The sequence below is a fragment of the Xenopus laevis genome, chromosome 4S (assembly GCF_017654675.1).
Source record: "Xenopus laevis strain J_2021 chromosome 4S, Xenopus_laevis_v10.1, whole genome shotgun sequence".
In the NCBI taxonomy this organism is placed as follows: Eukaryota; Metazoa; Chordata; class Amphibia; order Anura; family Pipidae; genus Xenopus; species Xenopus laevis.
Window position 1 is genome coordinate 102088464 of NC_054378.1, and position 21866 is coordinate 102110329.

The following is a 21866-nucleotide window of genomic DNA, read 5'->3' on the forward strand; positions in this document are numbered from 1 at the left end:
AATATTCCCCTTTAATGTACTCATTTTATATAAAGCTGACTATAATGCTACCATTCATACATATACCTTTGGTTAGAAAAGAAGAAAAGCATTTCTTGTGTCTGTGAATCGTTTGCTACATAATAATATGGCAGTTGTGGTTACAATAATACATTTTATATACATTGTACAGTACATAGTAGGTGTCTTTATATTATATATTTATATAGTCTGAGTACTGAATTTGGTCAAGGCTTCTCTCTCCTCATTCCCACTATAAAACTACACTTATAGGCACATAAAGTCTCTCTCTCTCTCTCTCTCTCTCTCTCTCTCTCTCTCTCTCTCTCTCTCTCTCTCTCTCTCTCCCTCTCTCTCAGCATGTATCTTTTATAGGTGCATTTTGCAAACCCTCTCCATTTAATTTCAGGCTCTTAAACCAATGTGTAGCAGTAATAAAAAGTAACTCTCTCTCTATATACTGTATATAGATTGCCAATTTTAAGAAGACTAGGCAGTGTTTGTTAGGCTTTTTTCACAGGTAACCCAGATTGTGTGTAGGGGTCTTACTTATTAAAGGGCATGTAAAGTCTAAAATAGAATAAGGCTAGAAATGCTGTATTTTGTATACTAAATATAAACATGAACTTACTGCACCACAAGCCTAATCAAACAAATAATTTATGCTTTCAAAGTTGGCTACAGGGGGTCACCATCGTGTAACTTTATTAAACATCTTTGACTAAGGGGCAAATTCATCAAGGGTCGAATATCGAGGGTTAATTAACCCTCAATATTCGACTGGGAATGAAAATCCTTCGACTTCGAATATCGAAGTCGAAGGATTTTGCGCAAATACTTCGATCGAACGATCGAAGGAATAGTCGATCGAACGATTAAACCCTTCGTATTGAACGATTATCCTCCGACCAAAAAAACTTAGCCAAGCCTATGGGGACCTTCCCCATAGGCTAACATTGGGTTCGGTAGCTTTTAGGTGGCGAACTAGGGGGTCGAAGTTTTTTCTTAAAGAGACAGTACTTCGACTATCGAATGGTCGAATAGTGGAACGATTTTTAGTTCGGATCCTTCGATTCAAAGTTGTAGTCGAAGGTCGAAGTAGCCCATCCGATGGTCGAAGTTGCCAAAAAAGCATTTCGAAATTCGAAGTATTTTTTCTTCTATTCCTTCACTCGAAGTTAATGAATTGGCCCCTAAGACTGTGCACATGCTCAGTGTGGTCTGGGCTGCTTAGGGATCATCATAAACAAAGCTGCTTGAGTTCTGCATGGCTGGGAAATAATTTTGGGGCTCCCCCTGCTGTTCATAAGTATGATTGTTTCCCTGCTCAGCAGTTAGGGACCATCTGATAATTCCTATCCACAGCAGTAAATGAAGGGAGAATTTCACTGCATACAGTCAGGTTTCTTATAAGAATGGTACACATTTTTTATTAAAGTATATTGGAGATAGGTTTCTTTTTCATTAAAGAAAGTAAAAATGGGATTTTATTTTTTTGCCTTTACATGCCCTTTAAAAAAACTACATTTTAAGGGAAAAACACTTACATAATCAGAACAAAGCAGTTTTTGCAATGACATTTTGTTGTATTCATTAAGATTCTAAAATGGATTCATCCTAATGTTATCTTGTAACGCAGAAGAAACACATGGTCGTGGTCATCAGTTAGGTGGAGAGATTTCCATTAGACAAATTTTGAACATTTGTGATGAAAAAAGCGATTGTTTTTTTTTTCCTTGCTAATTTCTGCAATTTTTCAAACAGCAATTTTTGGCTGCAATTTTCCTGATTTGCCCATTGGAGTCAGCATTATGTCTGACCTCATTTCAGTTCTATTTTCTATAGTGGGAAAAAAATTTACTTAGCAGATCAAAAAGACAGCAGCAGGATCCATTTCTTGGGTCCTGACCAATAGGTTAATCATCCATGCCATAAGTTACAAGTAGAGATTATTCCTGTTTACCCTGCTATAAATTGTAGATAGAGGTTCTTCCTGTTTGATCATACTTACTAATACAATTATGAAAGATCACAGTACTTGATCCGTCACATCTTCAAATTAAAAGTGGAATGATATTTCTGCTCAACCTGCAATGATCCCTCAGGGGAAGCTGAATCAAAAATTTACAATACAAGTCACATAGACTAACATGGTAATCACTGGTAAGACCTTAATTGAATGGCTATGAACATTTTCATGAGATTTTTTTGAACTAACAATTGTGTTTTTGATATTAAAGAGTTTCTTATAATTATTTCTGCTTTCATTTAATAACCTATGAAGACATGTTCTTGTTCAAAATGCTTGCGCTGTGTGTTTTTTTTTTTTGTTCAGCAAAATAATGTGGCTAAATTGTATCATTGGCAATAACTAGTTGGATTTATGAACTGCAACACTTAGGGGCACATGTACCTAGGGTCGAATATCGAGGGTTAATTAACCCTCGATATTCGACTGTCGAAGTAAAATCCTTCGACTTCGAATATCGAAGTCGAAGGATTTTGCGCTATTCCTACGATCGAACGATCAAAGGAATAATCGTTCGATCGAACGATTAAATCTTTCGAATCGAACGATTCAAATGATTTTAATCAATCGAAGGATATTCCTTTGATCAGAAAATTGTTAGGAAGCCTATGGGGACCTTCCCCATAGGCTAACATTGGCCTCGGTAGGTTTTACCGCGAACTAGGGGGTCGAAGAAATTTTTAAAGAGACAGTACTTCGAATGGTCGAATAGTCGAACGATTTGTAGTTTGAATCGGTTCGAAGTCGAAGGTCGAAGTAGCCAATTCGATGGTCGAAGTAGCCATATTCGATCATTCGAAATTCAAACTATTTTTCCTCTATTCCTTCACTCGAGCTAGGTAATTGGCCCCCTTAATAAGACCCTTGTCACTTTCCATGTTTTCTCTAAATGGCCCAATCACCTCATCTCACATACTAGTGACCTGCTACATGGTAGTCAGTAGGCTGAGTATTACAGAAACCATACGAGGCAGCGACCAGCTTAAATGTTACATATAGCTTCATACAGAGGAGTCTCTCATTTTCTACATAATTACTGCTGTTCTTTAAAAGAAAATAATAGATAACTAGCCATGGTTAGTACAGTATATACCACCAGCTTTGGCACTTTTCAACAAGACATTGGCTGTAAAGTCAGGGTGCAACAGATGATAGTATTATTTTATCAATTAAGGCTAAGCTTTTAAAGTGAATTTTAGCTTTGACATTTATCAAAATGTTACATCTCTATTTCGGAACCATCACCACTGTCCCATAATTCTGTAGTAAGGCATCGGCTGCTTTGTTCGGATTCTGTAATTCCACTGTCCACCTCTATATCTAACTCCATTTCCTCTTTTATATTGACATGATCCCAAGATGTGGGCACTTTTATTTGTTGGACATCGCTGTGCATATTAAATGGTTCACACTCGGCGTCGTCATCTATGGTAGTATTTAGGCTTGAAGTGTTGCTGCTGGTTTGCAGAATGCTTTGTTCATTGGGGCCATTGCTATCTCCACCATGGGCCCCCTTTGCTTGGGATGTGTTAGAAAAGCTCATCCCTTCTAGCACCTCACTCATTAGAGAGGGCCCAAAATCCATTGTAAATGATTGCATTGAGTCACATCGCCAAAGGCTGCCAGACAGTTCTACCGGAACAGTGCATGTGCTGCAGTCTTCACCATCTGTTAGAGCAAGGCTTGTCCAGTCTTCATCAAACTTCTCAGAACTGGTGTCCAGCATCTGTGAACCTGATTGGCGAGGAAGGGTGTACAACCCAGATTCCAATCCTGAATAGAAAACAAAATTGAAAAGAGTTGGGTGAGGATCACCAGACAATATTGTGTGTCCTTACAGTCTTCCCAGAATGCCATAAATCAGCTACAGAAGTGTTGTTAATTGTTTCAAGATGCAAAAACCCAATTGGCTGAGCACACAAAGCTATAGGTCTATTGCCCAATATGAAGTTCTATTTGAAGGACTATTTGAAATATTTATGAAATAATACTCTCATCTAATGCTTCCATGGCAGCACAATAACCAGATTTTAGATAAACTTATAAGCAGTTTAGTTGATGGTTGTAATCCACCAAGGATTTTTGTACTTTGACTTTTTTCCTGCACTTTGAACAATTGCCAAATGGTTTCTTTGCTCCAAAATGCCAGCCATCTCTGAAGTGACAGTGATTTTTAAGTTCAGTAGCGAAATGGGTTCCATAAAATGAATTATTAGACAGCATTTGCCTGGCTAATCCCCTGTTCTACATAAATTGCGACTGTGGATATTTTTCATATTCTGTATCCTTATATAAAAGTATATGTATTTTATAACTTTTTAATTTTCCTTTTTTTATGCACAGTATCTCAAACAACAATGAACTCCAACTTGTGTTTAAACACTTTGCCACCAGGGGGAACTTATACATCAGTCAAAATTCTATTATTGTTTCCGTAATAAAATAATAGAAAATTAAACTTCATTAAAATCTTTTCCAATATCCTTTAAAACTAATTGTTCAATGAAGTAGATGAAAATCAAAATTTGTTCCCATTTCCCCATTCTACAATATCAAAATCTCACCAGAAACCATCATAATATTCAGGTGCCAGTGTCGGTGCATTCCAACCCCATGTGCTCAATACCATTTATGGTTTTGCAAATGGAGAGTTGGTTAGTCATCTCCAGCATTTCCTGTCTGTTCTGTGCTGTTCCCACAATATAATAATATAAGGATAAGGCTGGAAGTCTCAGTAGCTTATTATCAGAAGATCTCCAATTTTAACTACTTAGCACTACTCTGCAGTAAACGAATAAACATACTTAAAAGCCTATGAAGCCCTGTTGAACCTGAGGGCCATATAAATCCCTTGGACGGCCCCATTTAGCCTTTGGCCTTATGTCCTTTTAATGCAAACGTTTCTTGTTGTAGTGAAAGTTTTTTTTTTTTTAAATTATATCTGCACTTTCTCTTCCCTAAATTGTGCAAAGAACAGGGACATTTATGTGATTTATACCATTTCATTAGACATTTTCTAAAAATAGTTCTCTCCGTTATATAAAGACTTTCTCCATTATTTACCAACTTGTAATCTTTGCAAAAATGAATCATTCCTACTTTTCCTGTGTTGCATTAGCCAGTTGGTTATTATGTGGAATGCTTTGGACCTTGGGTTTTCTGTAAATTTTGATCCCCAGAATGAATTAAAACATATTAAAATTAAAAAATATATTTTTGATATGCCACCTAAATGGATTTTGATATTACTAGTGATGCCAACATGAACCTGCCCTCTGTAAACAAGAACCAAGCCTGGCCCAACATGCCAGTTTATGGGTTTAGGTTATTACTTAAATACTGTGCCTGACACGCCCATGTCTGACATCACCAGAGGGGGTGGGTCAGCACAAGTATAAAAATTGAATGCAACAGGGGTATGAAATAGGCAGGTGGAGCTCTTCCTTAGCATTTCATTGTCAATAGTCATGTGCAAACCCTTGGTGCTTCCTTTCTTAAAAATAAATAGTTTGTGGAGTATTAACAAGGCACCTAATTCAAAAAATCGCTATATCTGTAGGCAAAATTAAGGAAGAATAATTTTACTAATCCTTTATGATTTTTTTGTTTTTCTCATCTTCACTTTCTTTCACCCTAACCCCATATTTTGCACTGGATACCACCTCCCTGGCATATAATGGCAAAGGTAAAAAGAGAAAGGGAAGACTAAGTGGCAAATCCCTCTGTTTGGAATAGGGGAGACCCGCATACAGCAGGTTACAGCAATTAAGGTCTATGAGTTTTTGAACATTTATTTAGAACAAATTAGAAAGGGAGAGGTGATTGTTGTGTTCTATTTATTTTAGAAGAAAATGAAAGTGTATTGTGCAGGAAAATGGTGAATTTGTTTTTGAACCTGCTCATAAATGCACTTTCCTATATTACAGTATGTCTTGGTTTAATACACTAGAGCAGTGCTGTCCCACTTCTGTGGTACTAAGGGCCAGAATTTTTCTGGGCAATTTGTCACACACAGGGATCATAGGGAAGGCATAGTATGACACACACAGGGGCATAGGGCAGGCAGAGTATGGTACACACAGGGGGGCATAGGACAGGCAGAGTATGGCACACAGGCAGAGTATGGAGGCAGAGTAAGGAAGTTAGGGTAGGACACACAGGCAGTCAGAGTAGGGTATACACAGGCAGAGTATGGCACACAAGCAACCTAGGGCAGGAAGAGTAGAGTGGTGGGAACAGATAAACAATGGAGACATTCATATTGTCAGTCTGAGGTTTGTAACAAACAAGGGAAAGTTGTGCTCACCACTAGTTTTTAAAACCATTAGGCGGGGGTGCAGCGAGGCTGTGACTACAAAATACATATAGACAATTACAATCAACCCATTATCAATATATTTAAGACAGAGACATTTTGTGGATACTGCTACTGAAAAATGCCTTACCCTTTAAACAAAACAGGGATTGTTTGTCCATATATTGCAATATATTTAAGCTGGCCAACTACGTCAAAGTCATCCCATATCTGGCCAGTCCTATGCTCAATTTTCATCTGATTCTTTAAGAATTCTATTGTTTCATTAGTTCCCAAGTTTGGGAGTTTTACTTTGAGAGCAGCTAGTAAGTTGCAGGTAAAACGTATTCGTCCCTTTTATAAAATGTATAATGAAACAATAGAATTCTTAAAGAATCAGATGAAAATTGAGCATAGGACTGGCCAGGACTGTTTTAAATATATTGCAATATATGGAAAAACAATCCCTGTTTTGTTTAAAGGGTAAGGCATTTTTCAGTAGCAGTCTGAGGTTTGAACAATAAAGGGTTTTAGAGGTGTGAACAATGCAGGGGGATTATAGGTGTGACCAGTACAGGGGGGATTACAGGTGGGAACAATGCAGGGTTTTTCAGCCTGAGTCTGAGGTTCAACAAACAATGTAGGGGCCAGGTAATCTCAATAGTGATACCTTTTAATGCTTACACAGCAACCAGACTTTGATGGGGGGCATACAAAGGGGGCCGTGGGCGACCAGTTGGACAGCTAGCCCTGCTCTAGAGTGCTGAGTCCTGTATGAATGCTTGCTGGTATTTAATACAGTATAATGCTCTGAATGCTAGGTTCTTTGCCTATTGCTGTTCAGGTTATTACAAAACATGCTCTAAATTCCACTGTGTACACTTTATATTTAGTTGGAGTGATTTGACTACATGCTGGTGTATGTGCATTGTTTTATTCTATTTTTATGTGTGCATATCTGTATCTTTCTCTGTACAAGATGCAAGCATGTGCAAATAAATTTGTCTCTGAATGTTGTAAAAGTATGGTCCCATGTACGCTTAAAGGGAGTAAATACAAGGAAGTACAGGTATGGGATCCATTGTCTGGAAACCCATTTCCCAAAAAGCTCCTATTTAAAGGAAAGTCATCTCCCTTAGACTCCATTTGAAATTGTTCAAAATTTTAAAACTTATTTCTTTTTCTAAGTAATAAACAAGCAGCACCACATACTTGATCCCAAGATAAAACCAATCCATAGCCCAGTCAAAACAGTACTATTGAATTTATTTAATATTTAAATGTTTTTTTAGTAGACTTAAGGTATGGAGATCCAAATTACAGAAAGACAGCTTATCCAAAAAGCCCCAGTTTCCGAACATTCTGTACAACAGGTACCTTACCTGTATGTGCTACATATGAAAGGGAAACATATTGCAGTTAGTTTGAGGGTAACTGGTCAAACAATATGGTTAAATTAGCTTGTAAGGGTTTCTTTGTAGCCTGCAGTTTATCACTAGAGGGGGTAGCCAAACTAAAATCAGTAGTCTCAACTTCAGTGCTTTATTTCATATAAAGAAAAACAAAAGCAGGTGTGTGATACACTAAGAGCACAGGTAGTACAGTGGGGAGGGTGGTCTTAGCAATGCAGAGCTGATTAAATATTTACAGTACAAAAATATATAAAACAGACTATAATATTATCTTTTCAACAGAGGAGTGAAAAGAGATGCAAAGTCCAAATTGCACAATTTAAAAAAAAGAAATCTGCTTAATATTTTATCAAATAAGCCCCACATAGATGGCTTTTATTAAGCAGAGTTTTTTTATGACCCTTCAATCGTTTAAAGTATAATTACAGTGAATCTGACACGCTTCACTGCTAAGATTTTCAGAATTAATTAAGGAATCAAATCTTCAGACTGGATGAAGGAATATTTTATTCCCTTGAGATCCCCTTCACTGCTCCTTCACCTTGTGACACCCAAAGTGTCTGGAATAAAAACAAAATCTATTTATTGAAAATGTGCAATTGTGTTAGTTAGTGAGTCTGTGGTTGTGATACAGACTCACTAACTAACATAACTGCACATTTTCAATAAATAGATTTTGTTTTTATTCCAGACACTTTGGGCAATGCTCAAAAGAGTTATTGGGCAAAGCCATTACATCTACACAACTTATTGTGACATACTAATGTGGAGTACAGCAGTAAAAAGTACAATAGTTAAAACATTCCTATGCAAAGTCTATGCTCTAATAAAGGGGCAGATTTACTATAGGTCGAAGTGGCGACAATTCGCCAGCATTACCGCCCGCAGGGACTTCGCCGATTTACTAATGGGCGCAGGCGTCACTTCGCTAGTGAAGGAGATAGACGCTAGTGGTGATTCACACTCTATCGCCAGGCGACTTTTCGCTTCTTAGTAAATTTACCTCAAAGTCTTTGTGGCAAACAGCTTTGGAAGTAGGTATGGTACCTGTTATCCAGAATGCTTGGGGGTTTTCTGGATTACAGATCTTTCTGTAATTTGGATCTTCATACCTTAAGTCTACTAGAAAATCATGTAAATATTAAATAAACCCAATAGGCTGGTTTTGCTTCCAATAAGGATTAATTATATCTTAGGTTGGATCAAATACAAGGTAATGTTTTATTATTACAGAGTATAGGGAAATCAATTTTAAGACTTTTGATTATATGGATAAAATGGAATCTATGGGAGATGGCCATTCTGTAATTCTGGATAATGGGTTTCCAGATAACAGATCCCATTAGCAAATACAGTAGGTTCATTGTAAGTATGCATGGATACAATATACTACTGTGAGCTCCATGACCACATAATGGAGTAAAGATGCAGTTTAAGAGATTTTATACAGCCCACACAAGTCCAAGATAAGTCGAATATAATTAGACCTTGCAGTAGCATGTAAACGATCACTTATAATATATAAGGTTTTCTATTCTTGGGTTGGGTTGTAGAGTAAAGTTACATGGTGAGGGGTGCATGTAAGGCTCATCATGCTGTGAGTGGGAGGGTTGCCTATGCCACATAGCTTTTAGCAGCCATTGTGACATGAATCATTGATTGAATTATAATGCAGGACCCAAATCACAGACATTTTATATACAGAATATTCCAGAGGAATTTGTGTGAGAACATGTTGTCAATTGTGCACATAAGGAAGGAATAGGCCCCCACCCCAGACATGAGCCTCTCCACTTACACTTCTTCCTTGAGGCCATGATCAGGGGGCAGCACCAGCAGTTCTCAGTAAGGAGAGCAGTTCTGAGTTGGTTGGGCTTAGTGATGAGATCACTAAGTACTGTTTATAAGCATGGCATTGAGAGGTTGTTCGTGTGTATTTTGTATAAGGGCATGCAGATGTAGCTACAATTTTTATACTGAATAAGACCACAATGGCAATTATGGCAGAAATAAAATGCCATATTCATGGTAATTAGTGATGGGCGAATTTGTCCTGGTTTGCTTAGCAGAAAAATTAGCAAAACACAAATACGTCAATTTTGACACCAGCATTAAAGTCAATGGGCTTCCGAACTTTGTTGATGTGCGACAGTTTTGACGTGATGGACTATTGCGTCATGCGTTCAAATGTTTTTGACGCTTGCGAATGTTCGCCGCAGTTTCGCAAATTTATTTGCTGCAAATTGCGATTTTTTTTGCCCATCGCTAATGGTAATACAATGATTTCTATGTTCTGAGTGGTTAAAAGAGAACTAAACCCTAAAATATATTATGGGTAGAAATGCCATATTTTATATAATTTCAAATTGATGTGAATTTTTTGAATGGGAGGTTATTTATGAAGAAATCCTAACGTCTAAAATACGATTGAACGGGAACTACCTGAAAATTCGTATTCAGATTGAATATGAACGAAACTCAAATCGAATTTTCCTCTGAAAAAAATTCGAATGTCAGGAAGGCTATTAACATCTTCAAATGGGTGAACAGACCTCTGCCATTGACTTGTGAATGAATTGGGCAGGGTTTAGGTGGCAAATATTGCAATTAGAATGGTTTCCATGGTCGAGGTGTGATAAATCTCACAATTGACTTTACAATCGAGTTTGTGTTTTCAAATTCAAATTGTGAGTTTTGGCATGAAAAACAATTTGAAAATTCAAATTAGAATTTACCATTCGAAACCTCAATAAATGTACAATATTTCTGCCCTACTTCTAAAATTAAGCTTTAGTTCTCTTTTAAACAGGAAAGATGCAAATAAATGGTCACTGGAAATATGCTGCCCCTTTCTTATCCATGGATTTATATTCTTTTATCCATGGTAAGGCTGGTAACCTTTCTTTCTTGTTTCTTATCCATTCAGCACATTTTCACTTGAATTGGCAATATACTCATTTTTAAAGAATCTCTTCACTGAGCCAAAACTTCACATCGGATCAATTTTCCACTAATGCTGATTTAATGTGTTAACCGATAAAAAAAAAAGATGTACAAGAAGTTATTTCATGATATAGAATTTAACTCATGGAGCAACATCTGCCATATCATATTCACATCCCTTTTCCTTTTTGGGAAAATTAAATTTTTAAAGGGAACCAGTCACCAAAAAAATGATTCAAAATCCTATTTTATCACATTAATCAAGCAAAATGAACTTTAATTACACTATATAAATTATTTGAATCTTGTTTCCTTCAGTCTGGTAACTCATAATTATAGCAAGCAGGCAGGAGCCATTTTGTGGAGACTGTTATTAAGACAAGCCTTGCAGCAGCTCAGAATCTTGTTTGTGCACCAAAATGGGGGACCTGATGTCCACCCCATGCACTGGCTACACAATTAAAAGGTATAGAGAATGGGGGAATGTGTGGAGAGCAGTGACATTTAGGAAGTGCTAAATGGAAAGTGAAAGTAATTGTCTGCCCCGCCTCTATGCCTAAGGCAAAGAGGAGGGGCAGACAATATTTGATTGACAGCTGAGATTTTTAAATGAGCTTACAACAGCTATGAATGCTTTAATAAAAAAATAGAAATTGGATTTCATGTTTAATTTGAAAAGGACTTTTATTATTCAGATTTTTGTGTCTGGGTGACAAATAGTGGTCAGCTATATGGCAAAGGCTGACTTTCTCAGGGAAGAAAAAGGAGGCATAATATAAACGAAAAGTACGGTTGAGTCTGTGTAATGGAAAAAGTCCATATATGACCCATTTTCTGGCTCTAATTCAGTATTTAAACTTTTTCTTGAATTACTGTAGGTCAGTTGTTCCAAAAAAACCCCAGGTTCATGGGTTCAATTATATTTAAATGATGTTGCCACATTAAGAGATGTTTATTGTGGTTCATTGTGGTCCATAAAATTCCTTGGAAGGCCACATCTGGTCCCAGGTCTCCATAACTGCTCTAATTGATGTTATGTTTCTCATTTACCCATGCCTCATTCATACACATGTGGTTAGACTTGTGGTTGAGACAGCAGATTTGAAAACGAGCTAAAGGCAGAAAATACATTTCAGTAATTCTAGTTTATATTAAGTTTTTTTTCTTAAATATAGGTACAGGTATACATTTCAAGGGAAATCAAAAGTAAGTGTATATAGTAAATGTTGGATGTATTGGTTATTCCCACGTGCAATGGAAGTGATGTCACAAATGGAAGTGATGAAATAGCAACAGCTGCAGGTTTTGACATCACTTTCATCGATGGGCAGCTACCTATGGGTATACTGGAGGAAGGCAAAGGGTGCAGAGTATGTTGAGACATATGCTGGGCACTATACCAGACAGAAGGACTATCTTCCAACTGTGAGGTCATTCAAAACAACCATAACATTGTCAATAAGTTCATAGACTGTTAGTAATTTACTTTGCCTTTATGGTTTTGTGTTATACTGTATTACTTTAAAGACCATTTAATATAAGTGATGAAGCGGTGTCCCTTACAATGAATACTTACAATCAATAAAGTATGGACTAGGTCATCCCAAAGGATTTATATCACTATTTCAATAGTGAAATTGGTTTTTTAAACGGGTGGTTCACCTTTAAGTAAACTTTTAGTATGTTATAGAATGGCCAATTCTAAGCAACTTTTTAAGTGGTCTTCATTTATTATCTTTTTTTTACTGTTTCTGAATTATATGACTCTATCCAGCTTTCAAATGGTATTTACTGACCCCAGAAATCAAAAAGCTATTGGTCTGTGAGGCTACAGTTCAGTTGTTACTTTTTATTACTTATCTTTCGTTTCAGACCCTCTGCTATTTATATTCCAGGCTCTCAATCAAATCGCTGACTGGTTGGTAAGGTAATTAGGACCCTAGTAACCAGATAGCTGCTGAATTTCCAAACCAAAGAACTGCTGAACAAAAAGCAAAATAATTAAAAAAAACACGAATAATAAAAAAAAATGAAAACCAATTGCCAATTTTTTTAGAATATCACTCTCTACATCATACTAAAAGTTTACCCCATAACCCCATGAAGGTGACCTGTTCCATTTACACAAGCTTTCATAGTGTTGTGTCACACTAGATATTCAGATTGCACCTAATATATTTAACATTTTTGTATAAATAGGTTATATGGGAAAAATGATGAGTTATATGATGATGTCATTAATGTACAGGTAGTTGGTCAGCTTAAATATATTGCTATATATGTACAAACAATCCCAGTTTTGTTTAAAGTGGAGGGCATTTTTAACAGCTTAGTGCAAAAAATGTCTCAGGGGTTCGAATTTTGTTTTTTTCCATGAATCTCAGAAAAATGTATGGTTTTTCTGTATTTCTAAAAAGCTTTAAAAATTCAAAATGTATTCAAGGGCACCTGTTAACAAAAAACATTTCCCCCTGCCAATGGTGTGGGCTAATAGATCCCACACTCCTGTTGGGGGTAACAGTAGTTTATTAAAAAAAAAATAAAATTGCCCCCTCCAGCACTAGGCAACCTGCCCCGGGAGGGGCCCCCAAGTACGAGCAGCCATGTTGGGGCACACGCATGCATATAATGAACAAATGCTGAGACTTGTCATGTGCATGAAATCAGAAGCGCATTATTCACATGTGCTATGCATGAGACGGGCGCTTGCAGTTTTTAAAAAGAAACCTACTGTTACCCCCAACTGGAGTGCAGGTTCTTTTAGCGCACATCTTTGGTTGTTGATAATATTTTTGGCCAACAGGTGCCCTTTAAGTGTAAAAATCTGAAAACCTCCTATAGAAATCAATGCAATTGTTTTAAGTCAATTCGGACTAGAGGTTTTCGGATTTGTATTTCGCTAGGAATTATCCAAAAACTCTAATTTTTAGAGGTTTTCGAGGTATTGGTACTTTTTAGCACATAGATCAGCGCATTTTTTGTTTGTACTTTTTATATTCTGAAATTTTAATAAATTCAATGAGAATCATGGTTTTAGAGTTTGCCATGGTTACAACGCCTAAAACCACTAAAATCCAACCTTTAATCAATAAGCCTCCACATGTCCTATATACAGTATATTGATAATGGCTGAGGACCTCTTGGCTTTGTATGAATTCTATGGTTTACTAAGCATAATGTTTATAAGTGCTTTTGTTAATGGAGGGAGAAATAAAAGCTGCAGTGGCACTGCATGTTTTTTTATTTTTGCTAATTTCACCCAATTTCTTCTAAACCGTTGCTAGATAAAATTGATAAAACCTCCTGGCTTATCAGGTATATATATCAGGTATCTTTATACTCACCATAAGGACTGTTTGGTTCTGAAAGGCAGTTCCATATTTTATCTCTGTCTTGTTTCCTCTCATGATCCCAACCATACTTTGTAAGCTGTGGCAAGGACACTGCATTCTTAATGATGGGGGAAACATTAGGTGGAGGATTGATAGGAGAATCAACTCTTCCTCTGTTTCCCGGACTTTGTGGTGGCATCCATCCTGCTTTGCGTAATTTTTTGGTTATGTAGTTCAAGCGGTGGTGTCTTCGCCTTTCTTGGAGTTGAGTAAGAAATGAAGTGTCCCCAAACACTTCTCCTTTTCTGCCCACGTGCATAATGTGTCGGAAGTCCCCCATTGGGGGGCTGATCATTTCTGGTTTTAATGTCACACGTTCCCGTCTGGAACGAGACACAAGGGTTTTGATGACAGGCAGATTCCCTAGGTTCATTGTTCCTTCTTTTTCTGATGATTATTACAATAAGGTCAAAGAAACAAGGGGCATTCAATACTAGGAGTGAATCATTTTCTACTTCCCGATAAAGATCCAGTCAGTTTACTGAGAATTTAGTTTCTTTAGCTACCAGGTATCCTGATTTGTCAGATATATTAATCTTTCATTTGGCATTCAATGTAAATTGTACAATTATTCTGTATCTGTGGCTTCTGAAAGGTCTTTCTATATTAGTAATTCTTGGTGAGAATGAATTCCTTGGGGATTTTAGACTGACTTTTTGCAGTAATCAAATTTAATAGAGAAAATCCATGTACTTCTTGATTAGAAGAAGATGCCAGAAGGTAGTTGTGATGATGAAGGCAAAAATTCCAGAGAACTAACTATATACTGTAATGAGGTCCTACAATTGAAAAAAAAAACATAATAAATATATATATATTAGGATATTAGCAGTTACAGTCCTACCAGATTATTATTCAGAGTAATATAGGTATTGGACCTGTTAATGAGAATGCTTTGGAAAACAGACCTTATCATAATTTGAATCTTCATACCTTAAGGCTACTAAAAAACATTGAAACAATATATAAACACAATAGACTGGTTTGCTTCCAAGAAGGAATAATTTTACCTTATTTTGGATCAAGGTACTGTTTTATTATTACAGTGAAAAAGGAAATAATTTTTAGAAATTTGAATATTTCAAATAAAATGAAGTCTATGGGAGACAACCTTCCAATTATTCAAAATTTATTAACGAACTCTAATCAGTGCAACGCGTTTCACGGGCTCAGACCCGCTTCTTCAGGCAATAAACATAGGAGTTACAGCATCTGGCAGTAGTATACATACTTAGCGCCTCTAAGTGTGTATACTACTGCCAGATGCTGTAACTCCTATGTTTATTGCCTGAAGAAGCGGGTCTGAGCCCGTGAAACGCGTTGCACTGATTGGAGTTCGTTAATAAATTTTGACTGCTTAATTACAGTTGTTTTGTGTCTGCTTGGAGGAGGTAAGTCCACTACTGCCTCCTCTGATTACCAAGTTTTGGTTTTTAAACTCGTTTATATCCTTTTATTCTTTTGGCGCCTCTGTTCTTTTTATACAATGGTCTTTAGTATATTACTTTGCTGGGACACGATAGGGGTCATTTTTCAATCCCTGGGGTGCATGTACAAGAGCGCACCAGTTAGTGCTCCCTTATCAAACATTTGTTCCTTGGGGACACTACCAAATTAAAGATACAACACTTGCAAGGTGTAGAGAACAACGTTAAGGGGTGCAGTAGAGCCTTGTCTTTACCACCTGCCTACTTTTCTTCTTGAACAAAAAAAAAAAATAGAAATACCATTCTAGGGTTTCTTTATTAAAACTATTTTTTTTTAGTTTTTTCACAAAAAAAATATTTTTTTAAGAAAAAAGCGTGAATTTTTTCGAGATTTATTATGACCCAAAGCTGCTCAAAATCCAAACCAAAAAATACTCCATCTAAAACCTGTCAAATGTCATGTAAAAGTCAATGACAGCTGTCCATTTAACCATTTGAAGATGTTTTTAACCTTCAAGAATTTCAAGAGTTTTGGGGTGTTTCATGCTGGTTTTTGCTCAAACACCCAATAAAGTTGAGGCATTTGAGGTTTTTAAGCATATAAACCCAAAAAAATTTGGAGTATTTAAGCATATAAACTCGAAAAATTACAGATATTCATAAAAACCCATTTGTGAATGGGAGTTAGGTTGAGTTTGTTTCTGGTAAAATATGTTTTAAAAGCAGAAATTCGGCTCTTAAAGTACCAGGAGCGGCATTTTTGCAGCCCCTGGTACCTAGTGGGGTGCTGCCGCATGAGGCGACAGTCTCAAGTCGTCTCATTGGTGAAGCACCCCTGTTTAAATCAGATATTTCAATAAATCTGTAAATTCCTTACTACTTCTATGACGTATTATGATTCTATATTAAAACACATGTGAAACTGACTAGAATAATAATCTGGATATTTTGTATTCTGACCTTTCCAGCAAAGTGACAGCTTGTTTATCTCACTAAAGATTCCATTGAAATTCTGTAACTGCTGCTCTCTGATATATTTGGCATTCCTCATTACTGCAAAACTCACTTCTATAGTATCTAACACAGCTACACACTACATCAACAACTGAAATATGACTTGCAGCTGAAAGATTGAAAGTTATGCAGATTAACCCTAACTTTATTTACAGACATCAACAATCAAGAAGAATTAGTGAGCTCTAGACCCCAATTCCTGTGGATCCATTTCAATATCTAGGAGTAACAACAGGGTGGATGGCAAAGCTAAAAAATGAGAAGGAGGAAGAGAAGGACACAAAATGACCTCAAAAAGGATGGGAACCATTTGGTATATTTGTTCTCTGAGATAAAGAAATTAAAAACATACCATACTCTTGTTGTTCATCCCATGTTGAGATTTCATGAACTCTCACTTATAACTGAAATCTGCAAAACTAACAGTAGAAAGAATCCTGATAACTGAAGGAGGATTTGAGTATAACTATGTTTAATATTAGCTAACAACCAATTTGTTTACTAGAAGAGATACAACCCACTTGTTCATATAGGAAAAACTTTTTCTTGCTTTAAATCTTGCTGGATGAGATGTTGCCTAAACCCACTGGGCCATCACAGGATTTGGCCTTAAAGTAGAAGGAAAGGTCTTTTAACTTCGGGGTGCCAAAAGTTGAACTCCCGGGCTTCTTCCAGTGAGCACCACCGAGTGATCGTCTTCTGGCTTCTTATTTTTTCTCGTGAGCAGTAGTGCTCAGCTATTTCGTTCTACTGCGCATGTGTCTGCCCCGGGAAGTTTGAAGATAGAAGAAGCCAGAAAACGATCACTCCGTGGTGCTCGCTGGAAGAATCCCGGGCAGGTGCAGTTTTCTTCTAATAGTTGCACTGGCCCGGGGTTTCAGGAAAGTACATGCGATCACTTGGGGGTGCCTAACTTTTGGCACCCCAAGTTAAAAGACCTTTCCTTCTCCTTTAGTTACAACTAAAAGCAGATTATGATCGGATGATTGCAGAACCAGCTATTGTTAGATCCAATAGCTCAAATGAGGTGCAAGTATTTCTGCTACAATATGTATGCTTCTAATACATCAAACAGCACAGACAGTCAACCTAACTGAATTCAGATCATAAATTGTAGCATGAAAGAGGTCTACCATGTCATAGATAAGTAGTGTAGGATGGTATAGAAAATACAACATATAGACACAGGCTGGTATAATATGTAAATGATGGCTACCTTGTTAGTTAGTTGTTAGTCACAGTCTTGCTTTTAATATCAATAATTCCAATTATTTTTTGCCATCATTTTTGGGCTAAAAGATGCTATGTGCTGGTGGCCCTGTAGCTAGGCAACATAATGGCTCATCATTGTTGCTTCACAGAGCTGGAGTTAGAAACTGACCAGGGAACTATCTGCAAGTAGGTGGTATGTTCTCTCACTGTTTGTGTGGATTTCCTCTAGGTTCCCCAGTTTCATTCATAACAGCATCCAAAATTATACAGGAAGGTTAATTGTTTTCTAATAAATTGACCCTATTATATATTTATACTCATCAATCCATATGCCTGACAGTGCAACCTAAAGATAGCCATGGTTAGATCTTGTCACTTGGAGAGGTCACACAATGAGGTCACCATAGATGATCTGATAGATGATCATGTTGTTCTTGCGCCAAAGATTGGCTGACACAGAGTCCCATCAGCTGGGGCCCACATCCATTTGCTCTCCCTGGTGCAATCAATGTGTAAATGAACCTTGGGCTGATATCCTTCATTGCTCTCCAAAGCAATTTAAGAGTGGCCAAGATGGCAGCTAGAAAGTGTCATTAAGATCAGAGTATGTCACTGAGGACTATGGTCATGTTCCACTGCATAAAGGCTGAGAGTTTGTTTCATTGATTTTGTATTTCAAATAGCAAGCAACAATAGCTGACAGAAATACATTTATTGCTTGTAAAGTAACAAGGCTCTAACAGCAAAATGCCAAAGATAATCTACTTTATACATATCTTATATCACTTAAATGCATTCACCAAAGTCTGGAAGAGTAAAACCACTTGCATCAATGAGATTTAAGGTATAAGTTAAAATACTGGCTGTTGTTTCTTCTGTTTTCAACAGCAGATATTAACCCAGTTCATATATTAAGCAATACAGTCACAGAAGTCACATTACTAACCATATTTTTTATAAATATGTATGTTTGCCAGTGCTATGCCAGAAATAATGGGGGTTTCATGGTGAAAGTGCTAATAACTTTTCATATGTGTTTAGCCATATTTACTGATTGATTGGTTTCATCAGGTACAACCAGACTAGTTTAAACAGCTTCTTGACTATACTATATTATTTGCTAGAATTTTCAGTAGCTGCTTTGGCCCATGTGATAAGGCTTGGATAACTTAGTAACATATTAACTGTAGATGAAGTTGAAAAAAAGCTCATATCGATCAAGTTTTCCAAGTAAACCTGCCTAACTGCAAACTGATCTAGAGGAAGACAACCCCCCACCTGCTGCCTCAAGTTTTTTTTTACTATAAAATCAGAGATTTTAGTGGGAAAAAAAATTCAAAATTTATTGAACCCAGAGGGTGTTAAAAGTCTGAATAAAAAAGTACTCCAACTCAGACCTGCCAAGTCCATGTAGAAGTCAATGGGAGAAGTCCCGAAGATATCCTGATCTGTGCTGGGTATTGTGCAATAATCCAAAGATTTAGTGGTTTTTGGGGAAAAATCTGAGAAAATCGGAGTTTTTAGGCGTCAAATCGGACGCCTAAAAAAAGTCATCCAGCCCTTTCTTGAAGCTATCTTATGTATCTGCTAGTGTCTCAGGAAAAGAATTCCACAACTTCATATTTCTCGCTATTATAAACCTTTTCATCAAATCTGAATGGTATGCCCTTGTGTCTGATGGAAGGTTCTAATGTTGAATAAAGAACCTGAGAGTAAATTGTACAGTATTTATACAAATTGATCATATTCTGCCTTAAATGCCTGGATCCCCCTGTAAAAATGCTCAATTTGGTCAGCCTTTCTATATTACTGAGATCTTCCATGACCTTTATCAACTTAGTTGCTCTTCTTTTGACTTTCCTCTGTTTAAATAATATCATTCATTTTTATCCACTGGAGTCCACAAGTGAACTGTATATTCTAGAGGGGTTATACCAGTGCTATGACCCCCTTCCTCCTGTAATTCTATACCCCTTTTAATACAAGACCATACGGTATTGTCCCTTAGTGATGCTGACGGGCATTGCTTGCTAAAGTTTACAAGTTACAAGTTTAGGTCACAAGTACCCCAGGTCCCTCTTGCATAACTTAATACCACTGAATGTATAAATGGCTTACAATTATCAACATTGAATCTCATCTGCCATTTAGCTGCCCAGATTGCCAGTTTGTCCAGATCCCCTTGCAAGGATGCTGCATCAACAATGGAATGAATTGGCCTGCACAGTATGGTGTCATCTGCAAAGACAGATACACTTCTTTCTATGACATTCTTCAAGTCATTAATGAACAAATTAAATAAATATGGACCAATGCAGAACCCTGTAGCATCCCAATAAGAACCATACTCCAAGTAGAGACGTAGAGATTGTATCTTGGACAACCAGTTTCTGTATGTAGCGCACCCGTAGGTGTAGATTTTGCTATGTATTAAGGCTGTGTGTGACCAGGCTAAAACTGCTTGTAGTGTGCCCTGGACCCCCAGTGTACCCTTGCAACTCCCTGCAACTCCCGGTACCTGGTGTAGATCAATGCGGTAGAATATTCAGCCAGACAGTTTCTTTGCAGTAAACTATAACTTGTTTATTTACAGAGAACAATGGCAAGGTCGTAGTTCACAAGCACTTTGATGTTCACAGTAATCATAGAGTAGCAGACGGGCTAATATTCAATATATATCAAGGTTACAGCAACAATAGACTTGGGGAATAGTTACCACTCTCACTGGGCACTATCCCTCTGGTGAAGCACTAAGGCATGGGTTTCTCAGCCTGAGGTCTTGTATCTTGGCACCGGACTTGATCCTCACCTCACCCACTGTATTCAGCCTGGGGTATTGGGTCTTGGTATCTTATCTGGTCCTCAACTCACCCACTGTAGTCCCTGCACTAGTGGTTCAAATACCACGGGGTCCTAACCCCACTATTTCTCCTCGTTGGAGCCACATCTGCTCACTAGCTACCCTGTGCTGACTTTCACTCCTAGAGCGACTATTACTGTATTACTATTACTGTATTACTATCACTATCTTACGCTTAACTAACTTTCCCAGCAGACCTGGACCTGTAGTTCCTCACACTGAGGCAAAGTCCCAGGACAGACCCAGACCGCATGGTGCTAAACCCTTTTATATTGACAAACAGTGCCATATAGTGGACAAACTCCATGAACTAATGTGGACCCAGCAAGGGACATAGCTGCCTGAGTTAACTAAAGGGCCCTTAGGTGTCCTTTTACCAAGGGGAAATGCCTGAGATAAATACACCCAAATCTCAGGGTCTCTACATGTACACAATCTTTTAGTCAGTTTTCTACCCATGTACAAACAGCATTACCAAGACCAGCATACCTTAGTTTAGAAAGCAGAAGTCTACGTGGAATTCAAACACCTGACAAAATCCAGAGTGTGGGAAAATCTGAAATAGTTTTCTGGTTAACACTGAACTAAATTATCTAAGCATTTGAGGTTGTATTCTATCAGATCCTTCCTGGGCCCTTGTTCACATTATCTAGCTTAATCATTTAAGTACCGCATCTTGACACGACAACTTATTTGAGCCGTACTTTAAACAAATGGGTCTGGTAACTCCTCTATTGAATACATACATAAAGAATATATTTGTTTTCTGATTAAGAATATATGCTTTTTCAGAGTCCCCTGTAACCAAAATATGCTGAAAATCAGTCTTTGTTGTCCCGGTGTACAGTACAGTATGTATGTCATTAACAGAGATAATATTATGGCTACTACTACACAGATGTTATAATACTTACACTTGGCAAAATACTAAGTTAAAAAGAAATAATATGGATAATGACTAGAGCTAATAATCTGTGTTAAATGTAACATTTAAATGTTAAATTTGAACCCGTTGAAGTGGGGTTAAGGAATACCTGGGCTGTCCTAACACTGGACTAGTTTGTTGAACACTGTACAGAGTAGATAAGCCAATTGGCTCTTATCTGCAGTCAAACAGTGAGTATGTGTTGGCTAATGGGGCACTTGGCATTTTGTATCTGTCACTTTTCGCTAGACAAGTCCCCGAGACAAAACATGAATATTCTGTCCAAGTGTAGTTAATTCAATTCAGATGGGGTGCTTAGGAAACACTGACACACCTGTCACTGCAAAATATGGGCATC

The 21866-nt window shown here is 37.3% G+C and overlaps 1 protein-coding gene across 2 annotated transcripts in view; it reads right to left on the minus strand.

The window, feature by feature from the left end:
- Window positions 1-2794: 2794 nt before the first annotated feature.
- The window catches only part of cdc42ep1.S (CDC42 effector protein 1 S homeolog), a 29485-nt gene continuing 10413 nt past the window's right edge, over window positions 2795-21866 (minus strand). For both annotated transcript variants that reach the window (XM_018259291.2, XM_041561660.1), the window contains 2 exons: window positions 14023-14849; window positions 2795-3802 (listed from right to left, as the gene is read on the minus strand). In XM_018259291.2, coding sequence (XP_018114780.1) covers window positions 3249-3802; window positions 14023-14443 — 975 coding nt within the window. In that variant the 5' untranslated portion in view covers window positions 14444-14849 and the 3' untranslated portion in view covers window positions 2795-3248. The remainder of the gene's footprint in view (window positions 3803-14022; window positions 14850-21866) is intronic.